The sequence below is a fragment of the Crassostrea angulata genome, chromosome 1 (assembly GCF_025612915.1).
Source record: "Crassostrea angulata isolate pt1a10 chromosome 1, ASM2561291v2, whole genome shotgun sequence".
Classification (NCBI taxonomy): Eukaryota; Metazoa; Mollusca; class Bivalvia; order Ostreida; family Ostreidae; genus Magallana; species Magallana angulata.
Window position 1 is genome coordinate 54,501,628 of NC_069111.1, and position 23,584 is coordinate 54,525,211.

At 32.7% G+C, this 23,584-nt stretch overlaps 1 protein-coding gene across 1 annotated transcript in view; it reads left to right on the top strand.

The window, feature by feature from the left end:
* Nucleotides 1-23,584, top strand: part of LOC128175502 (uncharacterized) — a 34,768-nt gene that overhangs the window by 5,333 nt on the left and 5,851 nt on the right. The window contains exons 7-22 of the mRNA XM_052841149.1: nucleotides 145-258; nucleotides 8,105-8,326; nucleotides 10,188-10,309; nucleotides 10,418-10,568; nucleotides 10,670-10,740; nucleotides 10,847-11,000; nucleotides 11,115-11,284; nucleotides 11,361-11,469; nucleotides 11,796-11,991; nucleotides 12,090-12,153; nucleotides 12,562-12,776; nucleotides 12,978-13,125; nucleotides 13,382-13,474; nucleotides 21,046-21,190; nucleotides 22,607-22,780; nucleotides 23,384-23,521. Of these exons, the coding sequence (XP_052697109.1) occupies nucleotides 145-258; nucleotides 8,105-8,326; nucleotides 10,188-10,309; nucleotides 10,418-10,568; nucleotides 10,670-10,740; nucleotides 10,847-11,000; nucleotides 11,115-11,284; nucleotides 11,361-11,469; nucleotides 11,796-11,991; nucleotides 12,090-12,153; nucleotides 12,562-12,776; nucleotides 12,978-13,125; nucleotides 13,382-13,474; nucleotides 21,046-21,190; nucleotides 22,607-22,780; nucleotides 23,384-23,521 (2,286 nt within the window). The remainder of the gene's footprint in view (nucleotides 1-144; nucleotides 259-8,104; nucleotides 8,327-10,187; nucleotides 10,310-10,417; nucleotides 10,569-10,669; nucleotides 10,741-10,846; nucleotides 11,001-11,114; nucleotides 11,285-11,360; nucleotides 11,470-11,795; nucleotides 11,992-12,089; nucleotides 12,154-12,561; nucleotides 12,777-12,977; nucleotides 13,126-13,381; nucleotides 13,475-21,045; nucleotides 21,191-22,606; nucleotides 22,781-23,383; nucleotides 23,522-23,584) is intronic.

Here is a 23,584-nt window from a genome sequence, read left to right on the forward strand (position 1 = left end):
AAAAGAATATTAAAGCTTCTTTATATATTTTGTAATTTTGCACTACAGTCTAATGTCGAATTGTAAATTTTAAAGTTATCCACTAGGTAAATTCGTAATTAACAATATGAAACAAAGTTCCAAATGAAAACATATTTGATACAGGCACTTCTATCCACAAAACAACTGATGGGAACCAGATGAAGAAATGGTTACAAAACATGACAGCGCACGGGGGCGGAGACTGCCCAGAAATGGCCCTCGCTGGGATAATAAATGGTGAGGCGCGGAAATGAAGTGCCATAAAGTTTACATATTGTAATATATATATATATATATATATATATATATATATATATATCAGAGAAATACACCTTATTGGAGCTCCACCTCCGCCCCAGCCTTGAACTCACGAGATCTGGAACCAATTCTCATAGCAGTGAGCGTCCACCGTTCTAACCAGTCGGCCATCCAAAAATTAGCGCGCTGGTCGCTCACTACACTGTATTCCACCTGTATCTCAAACGACCGTTTGATATATATTATATATCAAAATATATTATGATGTTGATATAAGCAAAGACAAATTATTTTAATCCCAAATTTTTTTTTTTTTTTTTTTTTTAAATTTTTTTTTATTGGGTTTTTCATTTCACAACACATGTACATATGTAACATAATACTGATTGTAACATTTTTATAAACATATTACCTAGTCTTTATACTATTTCTACTTAATAGTACAGTTTTGTATATTTCATATGAAGTGAAGCTGATTTTGAGAGAGAGAGAGAGAGAGAGATAGAGATTATGCAGGTGGATTACAATACAAGTATAGACTATGCTATACTGGAAACAAATGAAATGATATGAGGGTTCACATCAATCAAAAAAAACAAACTTATCTCTATAACTACAATTTTTCACAGATATTCTGCCAGTGGCTTTCGTATTCCTTATAATTACATCTTTTCAACAGCAAATATTTTTCAGTTAAGATTCTTTCTGTTATGACCTTTTTCAAGGCATGTATATTTGGTGTCGGATTACTTTTATATTTACATGAAAAAATATATTGCTTCACAATAAGAGCTATCAGGTTAAAAAATTTATAACTTTCTTTATTTTTGTATTTTCCAAAAAGAACTGATTGAATATCAGATGTAATCGAGATTTCAAACTGTGTAAAAATCCACTCTTCAACATCACACCACAATTCTTTTACTATATTACATTCATAAAATAAATGACCAATACTTTCTTCATCTTTTTTACAAAAGGTGCAAACAGCAGATTCTGCTTTTTTTATATTAAAAAGATATTTATTTGTAGGGACAATCCTATGAAGTATTTGATATTGCAGCCAATGTAGTTTTGATTCCTGTGTACACTTAAAAGGGAGTTCAAAAATTCTACTCCAAGAAGTTTGTGAATAGTTATAACCCTTTTCTCTCCATTTTGATATCGATGTACATATTTCTCTTTTTTTGTCTAATAGTATGTTGTACATGGGTTTACAACCTTTACAAGTATTAATAAACAATAGAATATGATTAGGGACAATTGGTCCATATTGTAATGTGTTCTGTAGGTTTGGTAAGTGTATATCTTGTGTATGTAGTCTGGTTGTAACTGCAGTTCTTAAACTTGCATACTCTATGAAATTTGTCTTTGGATTAATGTGTTTCAATTCATCAAAGTTTCTAAATGTTCCATCTATATTAAGCAGATCACTAACAAAAATAAATCCTTTATTAACATAACTTTTGATAAATATTGATTTATTGTCTATGGTGATTTGGGGATTGTGCCATATATTATCATTTATAATTTGGGGTCTACTAAGTGGCGTTTGTTCAATTATTTTTAACCAGCTGAGGAGCACTTCTTTCCAAAAAGAATTTTCTAATTTTTTACATAGAAGGTACGAATAATTAGGACCATTTCTCCATATTTCAGAGATACTAATTTTCAAAATTGATTCTAAAAGCTTTACCCATTTTGTATCAGTTTTAATTAGCCTTCTCATCCAAGAAGCTTTGAGTGCTGTGATAAAATTTCCATAATCAACCGTTTTGAGACCCCCATGATTATAATCTTGTATAATTGTACTTTTCTTTACTTTATGAACTTTACAGCCCCATAGGAAATGAAAAATATCATGTTCAAAAGTTTTTAGGTATTCAGTTTTTGGGTTGGGTAATGCTAGTATCAAATGATTTAGCTTTGGTATTATTAGTGTCTTGATTATCGTAATTCGACCAATTGGTGTTAATTTTCTTAACTTCCACTGATTTATCAATCTTCTAATTTCAGACAATTTTGGTAAATAATTTAATTCTTCCATTTCATCTAATTTAACTGAAAATTTGATACCTAGAAGCTCAAAATTTAAATTGTTCCAACTAAGTTTCCATCGTGAATGATGAAATACATCCTTTGAAAATTTTTTGCTACCAATCCAAACCATTTTTGTTTTTGTAAAATTTATTTTTAAGCCTGATACTTGTGCGAAAAAGTCTAAAACCCTAAGAATGCCATCATATGATTGTGGTGTACCATCCATTATAATTGATGTGTCGTCTGCATATTGAGATATTTTGTATTCTTCTCCATCAATAATTATACCTTTGATGTCTTTTTCATTTCTTATTAATATTCCTAAAATCTCAGCGCAGAGAAGAAAGAGATATGGAGATATTGGGTCACCTTGTCTACAGCCCCTTTCTGGATAAAAGTATTCTGAAATTATACCATTTTGAATCACACATGCCTTAATTCCGTTATAGAATGTTTTTATCCAATTTTTGAAGGAGGGTCCAAAATTAAAAAAGTCTAGTGTTTTTGAGATAAAACTCCATGAGATGGTGTCAAAAGCCTTTTCGAAATCAATTAACATTAAAAGGCCGGGTATGTTGTAATGCTCTGTATAATACATAAGGTCATATATAAGTCTTATATTTTCCCCAATAAATCTTCCCTTCAAAAATCCAGTCTGATCATTATTTATCAATTTATCTAGAATAGTTTTCATGCGTTCAGCTAAGCTTCCTGAAGCTAGCTTGTAAATAACATTTAGTAAAGTAATGGGACGCCAATTTTTCAGAAATTGTTTAGGTTTTCCAGATTTGGGAATGCATGTAATAACACCTAGTTTATTTATTTCTGAAAAGTTTCCTATTTGAAAAGAGTGGTTAATTGCTCTTGTGATAAATATTCCTAAGTCTCTCCAGAAGAATTTAAAGAACTCACTTGTAAAACCATCAGGGCCAGGACTTTTTTCATTTTTCATTTTCTTAAGGAAATTCAGAATTTCTGTATCAGTTAAAGGACCTTCAAGGGTATTTGATTCTTCTCTATTAAGTTTAGGACACTTAATTTTATTTAACTTTTCATGGAAACTTTCTTCATTTATAATTTCTCTTTTCTTATACAAGTGTTCATAAAAAGATTTAGTTTCTTTTAATATTTTCATTTGATCGAAAATAACCGACCCATCATCTTTTTCAATATTTGGTATTTGTTTACTTATGTAGTTCCTAGTCTCTAGGTTAATGAAATATTTGGACGGCTTTTCTCCCTCGTCAATCCATTTAGACTTTGACCTGATACATTGACCTTTTAATTTATTTTTTCTTATGTTGAGAAGCTCATCTTGTTTGTTTGATAATAAATCTAAGGAGTTTTCCGTGAAGTTCTGCTCAAGACATGTAATCTCATTTTCTAATTCCTTTTCTCTTTCATTGGATTTTTTTTTCTTAAAAGCAGAGTATGAAATGGATTTACCCCTTATTTCAGTAAGAAGAATATCTATAAAAAGTTGATCATCAATTATAAATTGGATATCTTCATTTCTTATATTATCTAAATTATCTATATTGTATATAGGACAAACATATTGTCTTTTTACTTCCCTAATTATTTTTTTTATAGAGTTAATATATATTGTATCAACTAATAGGGAATTGTTGAATTTCCAAAAGCCTTTCCCATTCATAAATTCATTTACTTTAAATTCAAGAATTACTGGGGAATGATCTGAACGATAGCTATTTTCAAATTTAACATGTGGTACTCTATTTGTTAGAGTGTCAGATATAAGGAAAAAATCTAATCTGGCTTGTTTTATAGGACTTTTCCTTCTCCATGTGTATCTTTTTAAATTTGCATTATTTTCCCGAAATATGTCCACAAGATTAAATGTCTCCATTAATTTCAAAACTTCTATTCTTGCTTTTGGGTTATTCAGATGTTTATAATTCATAGAGTCTAAGTCTTTATTCATTACTAAATTGAAATCACCTCCAATTATAATATGTTGTGTATTAAGATAAGAGTCAATTTTATTCTTTAATTCTGAGTAAAAATTTGGTGTATCTGAATTTGGGCCATATATATTTACCAGTAAAAGGTGCATATTTTCAACAGTAGTGTCTAATATAAGATAATTACCACTATCATCTTTATCTATGTTATGTACTTTACATTCAAAATTGTTATTTAAAAGAATTGCCACCCCTCTAGAGTTTGTTCTGAATGAGTTAAAGAAAGATTTAGTTCCCCATTGAGATTGTATCAACATTTCATCTTTTTCACTAAAATGTGTATCTTGCAAGAAATAAATATTGTGGTTTTTAATTTTAAGATTTCTGAAAACATCTTTCCTCTTATGGAAGTCATTAAGCCCTTGGCAGTTTACTGATAGTATTTTTAACTTGTTTTCTTTAAGTGCTTTGTTGTCCATTAGGATTATTTAATAATACTTTACCCCTGCAGAAGACAGTTAAAAGAGATATATAGTGTATAGAAGAGAAAAAAGTGCTATGACATAGCAAAGGTGTTGATTCGGCGCATGAATTGGTATTGTTTATCATTTGTAAACATTGGCATGCTATACAGCTGCCGATAAACCTGTATATGTTAAAGTTATGTTCAGGTAGAGTTAAAAAAAAGTTTGAAAAATAATACATTTTATGGAAACGGACAGGAAGTATCAAATACATTCCCTCCTATTTTAGTAAGAATATATTTAAGGGAGACAGGCTGCATTGTATAAAATATTATCCTATGCAAACGCTAGTGCAAATTTACAATCCTGCAACCTATCAATCTAGTAATAGTGTAAAAAAAAATAAAAAAAAGCACAGTCAATAATTAACTCGGAAAAGGAGATTGCATTTCCTACCACCTAAGGACTAGTGGCTGAATATGTAAGATTTAATAAACAAATAGAAATGGATTAAAAAAAAGGTAGAAATCATACCTCGTTAGAGCAAATCAAACCGGATGTTGGTATGTATGCGGTAAAAATAGAATAGAACCGATACAAATACTTCCGGAATACAAAACCGAATAAGCCCAGAAACCAAAAAATTTCCGGACTGTAATTTTGTTTTAAAAAAAGAAGAAAAAAAACATCAGAAGCATGGTTAGTAAATTCGGAAATACAAAAAATGAGTATCTCTATTATGAGTAAATTAATCAATTCACGGGTAGATAAAAAGTAGCTCATTAAATTCCGGAATGTTTTGAAAAATCAAAAACATGTTTCAGAAAATTAATACATGTAGATAAATACAAAAAAAAGTATATACATGAATAGATAAATACAATTTCAATCAGTTGAAGAATTAATCAATTAATCCAAAGCACGTAAAATATGATTACATCAGTGAACGGAATGTCGAAGAGAAAAACTCGCATGTAAGCATGGTAAGTACATGTATGTAGGAGTGCTTACGCACTTGCATTCAACGTCAACACATTTTGGCTAGGACGGATTTATGTTTTTCCCGGCGCTCAAGCCCGCATCAACGATATGGGTGAAGCGACGCATACCGATTTTGTTTCCGAACCATCTGGAGACCACAATCAGCGCGTTCTGGATTCCGTTGTCGTTCATGGCGCTAAGCAGAGTTCTCCCCGCCCCATGCTCGCCGTCATCTTCAGAACCCTCATGTACCATACCATCACTGCCTGCGAACCGGTAGGCGTACACATTGTGACTTGCGCTGGATATTGTTGGCAGCCTGAGTATTTCGATCAGCGACTCTTTGACCTGTTTGTACGAATTCACTGCCGTGGCGTGCGACTCGAACCGGTTTTGGTTGTCTTCAATGTGTTTGCCCTTGTTTACCGTTATCTTCACCTGGTCACCTGAGATGACTTCCTCGGCTGTTGGTCTAGTTCCTGTTTTGTCCCGATAAACATTTCCACTTTTGGTGAAAATCAGCTTGTCTCCTTTTATTTTTGTTTCTACATTTTTGGCTGAGTACTTTTTTTGGATATATCGTACAGACGTTTCCTTTTTTCGCGTATTTCTTCGGGTTGTTGGACAGCCAATCGGATATGGGATTTCTTTTCTTTTAAGACCCTCACTCTACTCATTACTTTGTCTTTGTGAGTTTTATATCCAAACTGGATACAGATGGGTCTTGGATATTTCCTCTTGTGCGTAGGGTCTTTTTCTCCCAGTCTAAAAAGGTTGAGAATATGGAACGAATCAACTTCTTCCACGCCTAGATCCAGTTCCTGCATAAAAGCATCCCTTACGGCGCTTGCCAGATTTTCGTTTGGTTTTTCATCGAGCCCACTTATTATCACATTATTTTCCATTGAACGAGATTTTAATTCAAGAATTTGTTTCTCTTGTACATTAACCCTAAATTCTAGTTTAATGACATAGTCTTTGAGGCGGCTAATCTCTCTGGACATAATTTCTTGTGAATTATTTATTTCAGTTACCGAATAAACAGTATCATTAGCTTGTTCTTGAACTAGCTCTAGACGCTCTTGAATGCCATCTCGACCCTGGACTTCTTTTGCGAGTTCGTCCATTTGACGACCTTGACTGTCTAGTCTCAACATGAAATTTGCAAGAGTGTTTTGAATATTGGATATGCCTGACATAATTTCATTAAGTTGGTATCCTTCTGGACCGCCGTTTTCTTTTCCATCAGTGGAATCCATACTGTCCCGTAGTGCTCTCTTTTTTGTGCTTATGTTATTGTTTTGTAGGTTAGACATTGGAATGTTAGTATGAGTTTAACTCACCGCGCCTTGGCCGGACAAAGGAACCTTCAGTTTGTTGAAAAATTAAACTCCAGAGGTTTTGTTTATCACAAAATCACCATAGAATCACCACATAGTCATTAGATAAATCTCTCAACATGATTTTCACTTCTTTTGGTTCGATTAATGCATTAAAATTTGGTTTTTTCGGCAGAAGTAGGCACCCCTCTAAAGAAATCCCGACCGCCTTACATGACGAGCATGCGCAAAAAACAATTTAATCCCAAATTTCGTGTATAAACTTATGCACAGAAGCAAAAATGCTTTTATCAATATGTAACAGGCACGTAGCATCGTTTTTGAAAGTGGGGGGGGGGGGGGCCAGACTCATCCAAAAAATCTTGACAAGCAAAAAAAGGGAAATTTAAAGTTTTCCAAAAATCTTCAAAATCCTTATTCCCGGGGGGGGGGGGGGGGGGGGGGGGGGGGTAGACTCAACTATACTTCCAAAAAATTTTTTTCCCTACCAAAATTTTTTTCCCTCCAAATCATGAAATTCCTAATCCGTGGGGGGGGGGGGGGGGGGGGGGGGGTAACTTCAACTTGAATTTGACTACTCATTTCCTACTTTTCATACCAATTTTTTACTAACTTCCGAAAAAGTGGGGGGCCAACTCCATTATAATTCATTTTTATATATGTAAATTTTAAAAAATTTGTTGCTGCGACAAAAAGTGGGGGGGCCAGGCCCCCCCTGCCCCCCCCCCCTGATGCTACGTGCCTGTGTAAAGGTAGGTTTTCATTACCATATAAAAGTAAATATATTTGTTAATCGGGCTAGTGCAGTGTTGAATAAATGTGTTGGGTAACTGTAGATATTGTAAAGGGAAGGATACATGAACCATGACATGTAAGATCCCCTATCCTGAAGGATGCTGATAAAGTGATGCAATTTTCAGAAACAGATCTGTGTTACTATTGTACTACTTATCATAATCAGTACTTGGTTAGATATTTCAGTGTTATATATGGAGAAAATACATTTTTAATTAATAACAACAAATCTTAATTTTTAAAAGTTACTCTGAATTGATTGATGAAGTATTCTTTATAGCACTGAAAATAGCAAACCCAGGATCTTGTGTGTTTTTCTTCACCGATGCTGACGCAAAAGACCCAGAGAGAATGAATGAAGTTATAACCTTGACCAACGCCAAACACTTGAAACTAGTCTACTTCCTGCGAGGGGATTGTGGTGGTGAAAGACGAAGACGTCGGTCGGAATTCACGGTTCAAAACCCTAAGTGTATTCTAAACGACAACTCGAGAAAAGCGGGTTTGTTGTTTTGTTTCTCCTACACAGACTTTCAATGTCATACTCCAAGATTTTACAAATTTAGTGTTAATCAACAAAATTAACAGACTTGATAATTTTAAAAAATATCAAACTGTTAAGATCACAATATATCCGTATGAAAAGCAAAATAAAAGAGAACTTACTGAGAAAGATGTATTATGCCCTTCTATATAATGTAGTTTTGCCCTCTTTTGAATTTAGACAAAATATATCTTTCAAAAAAAATATATATGAAGAGCATTTTTAAGCAAACTGGATAGGCACTGATCTTAGCTATTTTGACCACTTGTGTGGGTTCTAGAATCGGACACATTGCACCGTACCTTTTGTGCTGTGAAGTACCAGGTTAATTCATCCTTTTAGGAGTACTTCTCCCAATACCCCACAACCATTCTTCTAGATATTTCCTACCGTATTACTAACTTTTACCTGCGCTCCTTTTTTTGTTCTTTCTCTTCTTCTTCTTCTCCGGAATTCTTTCAGCGCTTCATTGCATAACGTTGGATCATTCTACGCGACAAAAGGGATACACAGCGCTTCGTGAGAGAGTTCATTTTAGTCTCCTTTAATATAACAATACTTATTAAGCGTCAACACAGTAAATAATATACAATTATTGCTGTTTTTAGGTCAATACGATGATTTAGCTACCCAAGAAGTACACTATTCACCGAGTCGTAAATGATTCAGCGACGAATTAATAAAAAAATTGAAATTGAGTATTTTCAAGATTTAGTTAGGAGCCATAGCCGAAAAAGTTCATAAAAGTTACATATCATTGAACTATCTATTTTTAGTCCAATTTATAGACAATCAAATGTTATATTGACCACCTAAGTTACGTTCAGGTGAATTTAAAATTTTATTTTTCTAGATATGAGCCAATCAGAGAGCTAGGAGATAATCAATCATATAATAATGAATATTTCAAGAATAAATATATATGTATAAATTATCCGATCTGAATGTTACTTTGATTACTATAAAATTTGATTGACTTAAATTGTATGATTTCCTGAAAGTTGATAACTTTGAAAGTTTGATCAAGAACACATACTTTTATTCTTATCGTTATAAACATCTAATAATTTCAGTACATACTATAAATTTATTGGATGATAGTGATGGGGATGTAAAGATTTGTTCCCCTAAGAAAAATCATACTTTGCGAGAGAGCATCGCCCGAGCAAAATTTGATTTTTCTTTGGGAATAATTCTTCATATTTCCCGAACATTTATGCACGTATAGTACAGAGCAACATAGCATTGTACAAAACACGTTGAGCTCTATGAGTTTTTCACCTTTGAGAAAGCAAAAACGATGTAAATGTTTGATTTCCTATGTTATTTTTTTCTCTTTTCTTTCATAAATTGAAATCCTAGATTGATGGGCTGCTTTTCTGATTGCAGAAAAATTAAAAACATGAAATATTTAATCTTAAGTTTAGCTGTTTACATCGTATGATCATTTCAATTATTTTGATAAAATCCCGAGGTTTCCGAAAGGTAGAATATGATATTTATTTCCAAGGTAATACGACGTTTTGTTCGCCCTGTCACATGACTTTTTAGACCAATCACATCATAAATGGGATTTTCTCCTCAGATAAAACGAAATATTGTATTGATTGCAAACAATACACTATTGAGCATTAAATCCTGTATGCAAATAGAAATCCTGCTATCAAATCAAGCATATATCAAGTAGATTATAGTAGACTTAATATATTTCTTTATGGAACATTTTATGCAAAGATTGAAAATTAAAGAAGAACATAAAAGTTGTTTATAAATTGCCTAACGTGATATTAAATATGCATGCAATGCTAAAATATCTCAGGGCGGTTTCGAAGATCATCGGCAGGATTTGACCTTTTTCGCAATATAGCGGCAGCTACTGGGGGACAAATTGTCCACACCTCTTCTTCCTCTCTAGGGGGAATTCTGGGATCTTTTGTAAAGGTATGCACTCCTTTAACAATTCATTGTAATTTTCATTCAATAGAATCATATTATAATGATTATACAACCTGATAGAAAAAGAAGTATTCTGAATAATTTGTTTTATAGAACAATATGGGAGCATCAACATTAAAAATAACGTCCTTTGAAATGTCTGCATCTACACACTCGATTTCCGTGGATTCTGATCTTTCACTACTGACGGTTACTATTGAAGGTCTGTCGTCTGCAACTTTTGTCTCCTTGGTTCGGCCAGATGGTAAACATTATCTTCTGAAAATACAAGAACCAATATTAAACCAAGTAATATCTATAGTTTGACCTACTGCTGAGATATAAACGTTTTGACATCTTTTTAAGGTTCCTACCAGCAATATAGTGGAACAGCTTCTATAGATGAAATAGGAAGCACTACCGTTATATCAGTTCAGGTTAATATCATTCAACGTCCATTATGTTAAGGTTTTAAATTTGATATCTTGTTATCAGAATTTATTTCATATTAAATATCACGTTTAAGAGTATAGTTATTTCTAGAACCCCCCTGCAGGTGAATGGAATCTGCACAAAAGTGAATTAGGAACGTGGAAAGTGAGAGTAGGCGGAAGTGGAAACATTGACTTTACGTACAAGTTTATGGAGGACGTGCGCGGCACCAAGTATCCCATCATCGGAACCAGTCCCATCACAGGTGTGAATCGTTTATCGCAAAAGGATTTTGTTTTGCTTGTTAAAGCTATTCTTGAATTATTAAGCTTGTTCTCTATCACAAAGCAAAAATGTTATAATTTTATTTGCATGACAGGATCTAAACTCCTCATCAGCATCAGTGTCACGGGCTTGTCCCCCTCAGCAAGGGTCACAAATATCATTCTTAAAAAACCTAACGGTGTCATTCTTACCAAACTTCCGGTTTCTGATACATCAAGCGAAAGCAATCGTGTCCTATATGCTTATTATGACGTCACACCCGAGGTTTGAATTTAAGTATATCTTTACGAATGGAATTCAAGAATATTGGATATTTTAATAATTTACTAAATATTTACAGGAGTTTTTTGTTAGCATCAATGGAAGCATTGACACAAACATCTTCACCCGGGAGAAGTCAGATATAGTCAAACCTGTAACAGGGGAGATAACCTTCACCTCTAAGCCAGGTAATCAAACATCAAATGAATATTCAAGGTGGTGATACTGTGGATGGTAATGCTAGAATGCTCCTAATCCAAAACTTTGCATTATTTAAAAATTTCAATCATTACTTCAATTTTAAGTAACATCAGCATTTTTTTTGGAATGTACGCATCGTAAATTTTTGCAAAGCTACGAAAGCAATTCTAATACACGTTTCTCCGTTTTTGCTATGTTAAGTCTCCTGAAAAGTCTCACACAACTTTTCTATTCTCGATGTGATCTACACATTTTGTATCTTTTTATTTAATGTATCTTCCAGTTTTGTTACCAATGTACTGTTTTACTATAGAAAACCTTATTCTTGGAGAAACTTCAGTGATAGATGTCGCCGTGAAAAATACAGGAAGTACATCACAAACCTACCAATTGACAGCCACCTCCGTCCCCAGTGGATTTCCCACGCAGCGTTCTTACTCCGTAACAGTGGGCCCTAGGAGTAGTAAAGAAATACGTCTAACACTGAAACCTAACAACGTCTCTGTTGCGTAAGACCAATAAAACGATATTGTTGGGTTTCAATATCATTTTAGTGCTCAGTATGTGTGAGTTTTTACCACCCTCTAAAGCTAAAATTGTGTTTCAGGACTTTATCAGTGAAGCTCACGTTAGGGGGACAGACTCTACAGACCATCTCACGGACACTGATTGTACGGTGACAAGTATTTATCTCCAGCAAACACAGTTTAGAATGTACAAACGATTTATTCAAATTAAAATTTTGTTGAAATGTGATCCAAAATTTTTAAAGCAGTGAATAACTTAACAGCATTAAAAGGTTTTAAAGACACGTACCGAGTAAAATCAACAAATATACAATGTTCATGTAATCTTCACAATCTCTGGTACAAAGCTAAAACTTGTAATGACATAATATCTTTTTGATTTACTATTTTTCATGAAAAATATTGTTATGAACCGGTTTCTACGACTGTTGACCTGTTAAGTATGCTGAATAAATATTGGTTATACAAACATTTAAAATCATAACCACAAAACCTAAGTTTTACCTGAATGTACAAAGGATGTTGTATATTGGACACCTGTTATTAATTAAGGTTGTAGATGTACCGCCACCAAAATTCAACGAAGTGAATCGAACCTCCAACTGCCGACAGGAAATGTTAAACTACTATAACTGCAAGAAACAAAACTGGACTTTGGTTTTAGATGTCGCTTTTAGAGCCAGCCTCAGCCAGTTATATGTTACACCGACTACTGTACAGTTTAAGTACGCACGGAATTCACCGTCTGTTTATGTAACAACCTTAAGGTATTTGATTCATATTTGCTTTCAGTATATTAACTTTAAATATATTTAATTTTAACAAATGAAAATGCAAATTATCATAATGATTTGTATCTCTTAATACATTAGATATCATAAGGAATGCTCAAAGGCTGCATTTTCAAAAAAAAAAAAAAAAACGATACACAAAAAAACTCTAAACACAAACCACCCTCTTTGTTTTAGTGGCACCTGCTGTACTTACCAATCTCAACTGACGGCCATCGACACACGTGGAAATATAAAAACAAAAACGATTGATTTCTTGGGAGGAAATGTTTTCAACACAACAGTTGAAAACTTCGATATCTTGACTAAACCAATTCCAATGAAGGTAAAGAAGACAGACCATGTGTAAAGAACATTATGTCTGGAAAGCACTTTTTCCCCTCATTCGGTCAAAACATCAGCATAGATATTCAAAGTAGACATTTTAGAATTTGAAATAGCCAGAACATATTGCTGATTGTTGGAAAGAAAAAATTATGTATCCCATGTATTTGTTGATTTATTTTGTTGAGAAATGCTTTGATAGTTGTGCTGCAAATAAATGTAGAATAAACTGAAGTCCTGTTTTGTTTTCTATACAGACCGATAAAAAACACGAGTCCCTGGTACATTACATAAAGGTTCTGACGCTCGCTGGTGCAGGAACCATGGTGCTTGCTCTCGTAGTTGCCATAGTAATAGCATCTGTTTACATTAAACACAAAGAAAGAAATTCAACAAAAAATAAGCATGAAAAGACCCCCATAACGGTGTCTCTGGCGTCACTAAATCAGATACGAAAGAACAGAAGAATAGTGTCGGCATTGGATTTCTAATCTGTTAACATCTTTACAGAGATTGTGAATAAAAAAAACCACACACACCTGCATGAGTTACTGTAAATACTGACCAATATAACCTTCCTTGAGATTCTTTTAAAATAACTTGATTTAAAAAAATATTTGTAAATTCAAACTATGAATACCTTTAGTCATTGTGTTTCTTTATTATTTTTGCTTATATGATTTATATTTATTTATTCTGCTTATATAATTTTTTTTTGCAGACTCAATAAGAAACGTCTTACGAGACATTAATTTTAAAAAAAAAGTATCAGTTGAATCATGAGTTAGTTTGGTTTAGTTAAAAAATAAATAACTACATACATGTCGTACTGATGTCAGTTTGTTCAAAGAATATTCTTTTTTAATAAACTCATGGAATTGTTCTCACCTAAATACATAAAATGGAGATTTTTAAAAAAGTAAATATAGATTTTAAGGGGTGGTAAAACCATTTTATTCGCAAAACTCGATTCAAAGTATACAGCTATGTTTACACGTTAAAAACGCAGATTAAGTTTAAACAAGCTACGTACAAATTGTTATTATGTGAGTCTAATTAATCAGGGCCCTAGACTGCGTTTTACGAAAGAACTTTCAACCAAATTAATAAATGTACATGTACATGATCATGAAATATCTTAGACTTGTGTTTACGTTATTCATAAAAAGATTGGGATATCAAATATACAAATAGCCACAAGACAGGGAAATATTTCATGAGTATGAATTGAATTGTATGCAATTGATATTATCATTTTTATATTAATAGTCCTTACCTTAGTCCGAATTTTAGGGAGGCTTAAAATAATGGGGCCATGTTTGCAACCACATGCTATAAAATATCTCTACAGGTGTCGATTTGCTACAGAAAAATTGTGATTGTTCGTTCGTTTTTCAAATAGAAATTGCTATAACTTTATTTGCCTCTACTATTGTTTACAATTTTACCAAACAAATCAAGCAACATTTCGGTTAGGGTTAGAAAACCTCTGAGATAATCCTAAGGTTGAAATATATACGACTTTTGTGCAAAAAAAATCCAAAACGAAAGATATATTTTTTCATTAGATTAATCTAGATGTTAAAGATAATGAATAAATAAGATGTAAAGATAATGAATAAATATCTTTTTTACATCTCGTACATTACCTTTGTAATTAAACAACCATCCCAATACATAGCTGTGACCGTAATAGAAACAAGTCCTAGTTGCCATAAACGAACCAATTACATCTGTATCGGTCTCCTATGGTACGCTATAAAAGTAGAACAAATTTAAAAATATAAACATTATGATCATTGTAATACATAAGTAACCGTTGTCATTAGATGCACTGATCGTTGCTCATTAATAAGTTTGAATAGTATAGTGGAAAGTGCAAATACATTATATCCTATTTTTATCATTTATATTGCTACTGACAATTATATCATTACATTGATAAAATAGCCTGTTCCTTAAAACTTAGAAATTGATTTCTGCAACATTGAAATTGAGATGCCAAACCTATCTTCTGAAAGAAGAAATCGTAAAAATATAAGCATATCCATATATAAAAAATAGTTATTCAAAAACAAATTCAATTTTCATTTATGCTCATAGTTTTATTGATATATTTATAAAGTCGAGAATCTCTAGTTTACTGAAACATATCTTATAAAAATTAACCCATACCAGCTTTCTCGAAGCAAGCAACGCAGATGAACACTATTACAAAACGAATTATCTCCGCCTCAGAGTTGGACAAGTCATTGCCAGCTTCACATGTTCATGTTCCAATTGTTTTTAAGAAGTTTTGGCAAAATGCTCGTGAACAATCTAAATCCGAGCCCTCTCTAAAGTGCTTAGACTTGTTGATGCCTGGTATGAACGGGTATATATCTATTATAATAATGTTAGCTCGTACGATGAACATTGCGGCCTGCATCATAAATATGACTTTTTGATCCATTAGTATGTTCATACGGAAATAAAAGTTTCTGCTCTTCAGTATGATCAAAAGTTAAGAAGCAGTTAACGAAAATCTCACACACCCCTCTTCCCCGAATTAACTGACTTAACAGAGTCTTGAAGATTTTATCGAAATCAGAAAGGACCGTCTACTTATCAAATATACGAAAACTGAGCCAGTACGAAAATCAGATGAATCCATAATATCTAAGCATACTACAATATTTTTGCTATGTTCTATGTTTCTTGTGATAAATCCGTTCGCAATGCCCAAGAAAACGAAATACAGTTTTTAGAAACTGTGATGATTATCATTTATTTCCCATCTTTCAATTGCAAAGCTTTGATTTGCATTTGCCTTTGATCATTTTCACAGCGAAATATAAAAAAACAGCAGAAAAATAACCAAGTAGCAATTGCTGTATAAATTAGCCGTCACATATTGATACCATGTTGTAAACTAAACAAAGTATTCTTTGATTATGATAAGATTTTTTTTAATTGCTCTCTTAAACTAAAACCACAATCAATGCATTGTATATGAATTGCCTTGGCCAAAGTTTTCGACTGTCAACTAATGTTTACCTTTAAGGAACGTGTTATGTTCAACAACATAATCTTTAAGACATTCAGCTCCATAAAAAAAGGGCTACAAGTCTTTGTTTCTGTTGCATAAAGAGTTTGTCTTTATAGTGATCAATGCCCTTGTATACTTGTTTTTATCTTGGCATTAAGCTGAATTTATATGGAAAAATAGGAACAAATCTTTAAATCGCTATGTTAAACATTTCTTCAGACTTTGTCCTACTGTAGAAAGTTATCTGAATTTTATTGATCTATGGAGAAGATATTTTGGAGTGGTAAAGGAAGTACCTGTCGTTATCAAAGGTTGCACCTCACATTTGCAAAGTGGATAGAATCAAATTCTAAAAAAGATCTTTAGTTGTGCAATAGGCAAATAAATCAATCAACTTTAATCCTTGTGCTGGCTCAGCGAAGGAGAGCATCCATATAAAGGAACAACTCGATTAAAATATCTTTTCTATTTTCAAATTTTAATGAATGGAACGTGAAATTCGTGGATATAATTATGAAAGGAAGACTAAAAGTAGCAATTTTTTGTGTTTTGGTTGGTCATTTGCATTCGTTTATACCCTCAAATGAAAATACTTATGGCCAATCTGACCACACTTACGCCAGCATCACACGGACTGCCATTTATATTGCTACAGCTGACGTCATAAACCACGTCATCGATCTGGAGATACATAATTTATCTGCTGCTATTGAGACAGTCATCGAATACTTTAGTAAGTGTTACAGTTTCTTATATAGGTGGGGTTTTTTCTATAACTATGAGGATATTTTAGAGCCGGTTAAGTCATATTATTATTCAAATTTAGAATTGTTTTCATTCTTTTAAACAATTTAACAAAAATAAAAGTATTAAGCAATTTGACCAATGGTTTCTGTTATTCGGTATCTTTAGCATTAAGCATTCTTGTCCCACAATATGATATAACGACTTACGTTTTCATATATTTTAACGGTTGCTACAAAATGGGATCTTAGATTTATAAATGGATCATTAGAACTTCATAGTGCTTAATTATGGTGGTGAATCTTCCGGTTTGTAGTACTGATCTTGAGTTGTGCTATTTGCGAATGACTTTACGAACTGTCTCTCGGCCTATTACATAAATCTTCAGTTTCTCTTTTAAACCGCAAAAGTTATGTAAGATTGAAGAGTTTGATCCTTTCCATTGCGTTTTAAACAAATAATGCCTTTAAAGGGACTTTGACACGATTTGAAATAAAATTTTCCAATTTTATTTTTACATTGTTAATGTTTATAATGATAAATATACAAGTTTATAATGCTATGTCAAAATTTGAAAGTCAAATATCAAGTTATAAGCAAGATACAGTGTTCATAATTCTTTGTTTTGTAAAAAAAAAAAAAGCTCGAATATTGTCATTTTTTACATATGTGTTGTATTGGTGTAAGTTTCAATGAAATGTATGTTTCTTTTGTTGATAATGGTAGTTATGAAGATACTGAATTAGTTTAAATTGTTTTTTGCATGTCATTGTTTCTAAGAGATGGTAATTCTCTACCTTACATATTTTGTAAACAACTATAAGACTCGAGCTTTGTTTAAACCAATGTTTACCTCTGTATCTCGCTTGTTACTTGACTTTAACATTCAATAGTTTAGTCAATCACTTAAAATGCACCAGTTAAAGCAATATGAGCTGTATTTTTTAGAATTTCATTTTGTTTTAAAAATCTGCTAGTATGCTAAGTCTGCATGTAACTTAAACTTTTATGATAAATAAGATTTGGAAAAATCATAAATTTCTGTCAGTAGTAAGATTTCTCTTCTAAGGAATATATAGCAGTTCAATTTTTGTACAGGACGACAATAAATCAATTTTGCTTATATTAAGGCTTCTTGACGTCTTTTCCCACAAAATAAGGCTAACAGAAATTTTAAAATCATGATAATTTTTGTCATTTTAGTAGAACATAATATTTTCGTAAAAAAAAAAATTTCAGCATGAAAATTGCAGCTCATGTGCTTTAAACATTTCATACATAAAAAATAAAAATAAAATTTTTGATCTGAAATCGTGTCCAAGTCCCTTTAAAAATACACTGTAGTTCATTGCTCGTCACTAACTGCACAGCGAATGTCAGTTAATGAAATAAATCCTATAAGGATTTTCCTCCAAGTTACCAGAACGCACCTTTCTTACATATATACATGTTAAAAATGCACAGTCATGTAATGCACCAATATATTCGAATATCATGGAATGATTTATACGTAAAATGACTGGAAACAAATTTACCATCCACCAGTAACCCTTTTCAAATATTATTCTGTCACTTCATTAGTAACAAATTGGATATTGAATTGTACACAGCATGCATTGGAACTCGGCATTGCAGTTTATTTTTTGCTTATAATTAATGGGAACAGAAGATGTTGTCATTCCCCTGTAAAACAGTTACCAACAACTCTATAAAAAAAGTCCAGCATTTTGACTGGTAGACTGGAACTGTTGAATTGCAACTGTTAGAAATCGACTGTTAAAGAAGATTGTTGACCGGTTACATCATAGTATTACATAAATGATAATCCTTCAATTCAATTAATAAACGTGATAAATTCCCTTACCATGTATCCACTCCCGTGTTATTTGAAGCCTGGAATACAATTTGATTTTTTAGCTCACCTGAGCCAAAGGCTCAAGTGAGCTTTTCTGATCACAATTTGTCCGTTGTCTGTCGTCGTTGTCGTTGTCGTCGTCGTCGTCGTTGTAAACTTTTCACATTTTCATCTTCTTCTCAAGAACCACTGGGCTGATTTCAACCAAATTTGGCACAAAGCACCACTAGGTGAAGGGGATTCAAGTTTGTTCAAATGAAGGGCCACGCCCTTTTTAAAGGGGAGATAATTGAGAATTATTGAAAATTTGTTGGTATTTTTCAAAAATCTTCTTCTCAAAAACTATGAGGCCGGTAAAGCTTAAACTTGTGTGGAGGCATCATCAGGTAGTGTAGATTCAAATTTGTTCAAATCATGGTCCCCGGGGGTAGGGTGGGGCCACAATTGGGGGATCAAGTTTTACATAAGAATATATAGAGAAAATCTTTAAAAATTTTCTTCTCAAAAACTATCAGGCCAGAAAGATTCAAATTAAAATGGAAGCATCTTCATGTAATGTAAATTCAAGTTTGTTCAAATCATGGTCCCCGGGGGTAGGGTGGGGCCACAATTGGGGGATCAAGTTATACATAGGAATATATAGAGAAAATCTTTTAAAAAATTTCTTTTAAAAACTATTAGGCCAGAAAAGCTTAAATTAAAATGGAAGCATCCTCAGGAAGTGTTGATTCATGTTTGTTAAAATCATGGTCCCCGGGGGTAGGGTGGGGCCACAATTGGGTGATCAAGTTTTACATAGGAATATATAGAGAAAATCTTTAAAAATTTTCTTCTCAAAAACTATTAGGCCAGAAAAGCTCAATTTGGAGTGGAAGCATCCTCATGTAATGTAGATTCAAGTTTGTTCAAATCATGGTCCCCGGGGGTAGGGTGGGGCCACAATTGGGGGATCAAGTTTTACATATGAATATATAGAGAAAAATCTAAAAAATTTTCTTCTCAAAAACTATTTGGCCAGAAAAGCCCAACTTTGAGTGGAGGCATCATCAGGTAGTGTAGATTCAAGTTTGTTCAAATCATGGACCCCGGGGGTAGGGTGGGGCCACAATTGGGGGATCAAGTTTTACATAGGAATATATAGAGAAAATATTTAAAAATCTTCTTCTCAAAAACTATTAGGCCAGAAAAGCTCAAATTAAAATGGAAGCATCCTCAGGAAGTGTTGATTCAAGTTTGTTCAAATTATGGTCCCCGGGGGTAGGGTGGGGCCACAATTGGGGGATCAAGTTTTACATAAGAATATATAGAGAAAATCTTTAAAAATTTTCTTCTCAAAAACTATTAGGCCAGAAAAGCTAAAATTTGAGTGGAAGCATCCTCATGTAATGTAGATTCAAGTTTGTTCAAATCATGGTCCCCGGGGGTAGGGTGGGGCCACAATTGGGGGATCAAGTTTTACATAGGAATATATAGAGAAAAATCTTTAAAAATTTTCTTCTCAAAAACTATTTGGCCAGAAAAGCTCAACTTTGAGTCGAGGCATCATCAGGTAGTGTAGATTCAAGTTTGTTCAAATCATGGTCCCCGGGGGTAGGGTGGGGCCACAATTGGGGGATCAAGTTTTACATAGGAATATATAGAGAAAATCTTTAAAAATCTTCTTCTCAAAAACTATTTGGCCAGAAAAGCTCAAATTAAAATGGAAGCATCCTCAGGAAGTGTTGATTCAAGTTTGTTCAAATCATGGTCCCCGGGGGTAGGGTGAGGTCACAATTAGGGGATCAAGTTTTACAATCCTTAAAAATATTCTGCGAAAGTTTTCGGTCCAAAACTCAGTACTTAGTGTGAAAGCACAGGTTATGAGATTAAAGGTAGATTTAAGTTTGATGAAACCATGATTCCCTAGAGAATAGTGGGGCCACGAAATGGGGAGGGGGGGGGGGGTAATAGGAATAGAGAAAAATCTTCTTACAGGTACAACAACAAAAGGGGCTTTACTAAAAAATAAGAGGTGGATAAAAATTGGCAGATTTTCAGTTTTTTTTAGCAAGATCTACTGTACTCAGTTGTCAAGATATTTTGATACTGTAATGCTAATTTGATCAGAATTCAGGCAATTGTTGCTCAGGTGAGCGATGTGGCCCCTGGACCTCTTGTTTTATCAATTACTGGTTTGTTGTTGGGTTTTTTTCTTGATTTCAAATAATGATGCTGTTTTTCATTCATTGTATGACTCTTAAAGTGAATTAGAAATAAATTTGTTTATGGTTTGGTAATTTATTTATTTTTTTAAGATGTTATTATTTTGGCTAGATAGGGATGGCAGAATGGTCCACTTTCTCCAGACTGTTGAAGATATCATCAATAAGGTCGCTCAGACCCAGAGGTATCACTATGATGACTCAACAAGAACCATGAGCTGTAACCAAATCGAAGCAGGTTCAATGCAGCACATTATATTCGTAATGTTTTTGAGTATTATTCGTCATACGACATATTTTACTGAATATCTTGTGGTTCAAATAAAGCTTGTGAGTTAGTAGCCATTAAAAGGTAAAAATTAACGTAAATGAAGATGTCGAGAAGTTTTTTTTATTTTCGGTTCTTTGTGATACATATTATTTATAACTTTTAAATGTTTACATGTTTTGAAGTAAAATTTTGCATGACTGACATTTCCAGAAGAATTTTGTATATTTGATAAAAAAAAATATCTATAAGACGTGTCAATTTTTTTTCTTCAAATTTTACCTTCCAATTGTGTCTGAGGTATTTTATATGATGAACTAAAATTTAATGTCAATTGTCAAGTCGTCTAGTTATAGAGATACAGGGCACACACGTCTTTGTAATGTAAACAAAGCCAGTGCATACATAAGATGTATACACAGGAATATCATTCATTTCCTTCGGTTTAATTTATTTTTATTATACTACACAATTACTATTCATACTGTTTAACAGTCACATATTGTAACAGATAAATTAAAATAGTTATACATGTTTTTCAAATAACAATTTTTGTTAATGTATAAATTAAAAATACCAAATATCTTTTGCAAATGCTGGTGTAATTTGTACATTGAGTTTAACTGATTTTTCCTTATATGCTTTAATTTTTAATCCAACTTGATTATAAAGCAATGATAAACACCTCAGGTTAATCAATTATCTTTAGCCCTCCATATCTGTTGTGATCTGTTGTGATATTGTATAGTTATTTATTTTATGTATTTTACATCCTCATAGAAACAGTTTAAATCGTTTTCATTGTTTTTAGATTAACTGGTTGCCAGTTAAGTTAACTTAGTATAGGACTGTTTAAATTTGATAAAAAGAGTGATTTTAATATGTCAATTCTACTTATTTGTCTCAGTCTTCCCTTTTAATATCAACTAACTTTGGAGTATAATTTAATTCCATCAAATATGTGTATTCAAGATTAACAAAAACAGCACCAAATATTGCATTATTCAATCTAGTTCCTTGTATGATGAAAGACATTTTTAAAGACATTTTTGCTTACAGTCTTCACCATTTTTCCTTAAGATATTTTGCTGCCAATTCATACCATTTTTGTTTTCCATAAATTTTTATCTCTGCAATTTTGTCATAAATCTAGTTAAATAGTTTCTAGTTTGTAAAGGTTTATTTGTTATGAATAGTTTATTTTCTATATTTATAAACCTAGATGTCAATTTTAGAAAATGGAACAAGCCATGTTTTCAAAGAATTGCAAGCTCTGTATCTCGCTTTTTACTTGACCATTGGCATAAACATTTGACATACTATTTGAAATACATTAGTTCAGCATATTCAACATTAAGATTAAAAAAACGTTTTACTTTTCTTAAGGACACCTGCTTCTGCAGTCTCTTAGAGACGAGATAATTAACCAATCACAGACCGCCAACCCGAACTGGGACGCCGTGAGAGATCTGATTGGACAATATCTCTTCACATTGCAGGAGTTTTACAGCAATACAAACTGGGTGGAAATATTTGGGAACCAAATCTGCCAAGACCTAGGTTAAATTAAACCACAACACAATATAGATGATGCATTTAGGGATATAAATTTTAAAAAACCATAGAATTATTTACATTTAAATCAAACATTAATTTCGTTTCCTTTTCTTCTTTTTACTTTTAAGGCATATCTAACAAATCTCTGAGGTTAAATGTGTCCTCTGAAATGCAAGTATTCATTCTTGTAAAATATTGACAATTTTTTACAGTCAATTTTGTAGACATTTTAAAATAAATTCTAAAATTCTAGGTAACAGTTCTTTATATGGACATTACTGTTAAAATTACGATCAACTATTCAAGATAATAATACGAAAAGCAAGTCTTACATATTGTCCTTTAACTATCAAGTATTTGTAGAACTTTCTAAAACACTTAATACGTACACGTACTTGTATTTTTTCTGCAAGGGTTCTGCAAACACCTAGAAAAAATGGGATAAAATCCGAACTAATGAAGTTGGCAAGCGGTAAGCCTTATTATTCACTAAATATTGGCTTTCTGAATGTTGTAGTCATATTCAGCATTAATCCATTTTCAAAACATTCAGTCAGTAGTTCTTACAGTGACCGAATAGTGTATACAATATAATCTGTCTTGCAGATGAATGTTACTTAGATCCTCGGAAAAAACAAGAAGTAAACAAAGAAACGTCCAGACCCGAGAATACACTTGACCATCTTCAACAACAGGCGATGGAGGCAGCTACACGGGCTTCTGTGGAATTTCTGATTGGGGAGGGTATATAATTAATACCAAGACCAAAAACGTCTTTATTCTGAAAATTCTTTTGATGTTAACGTG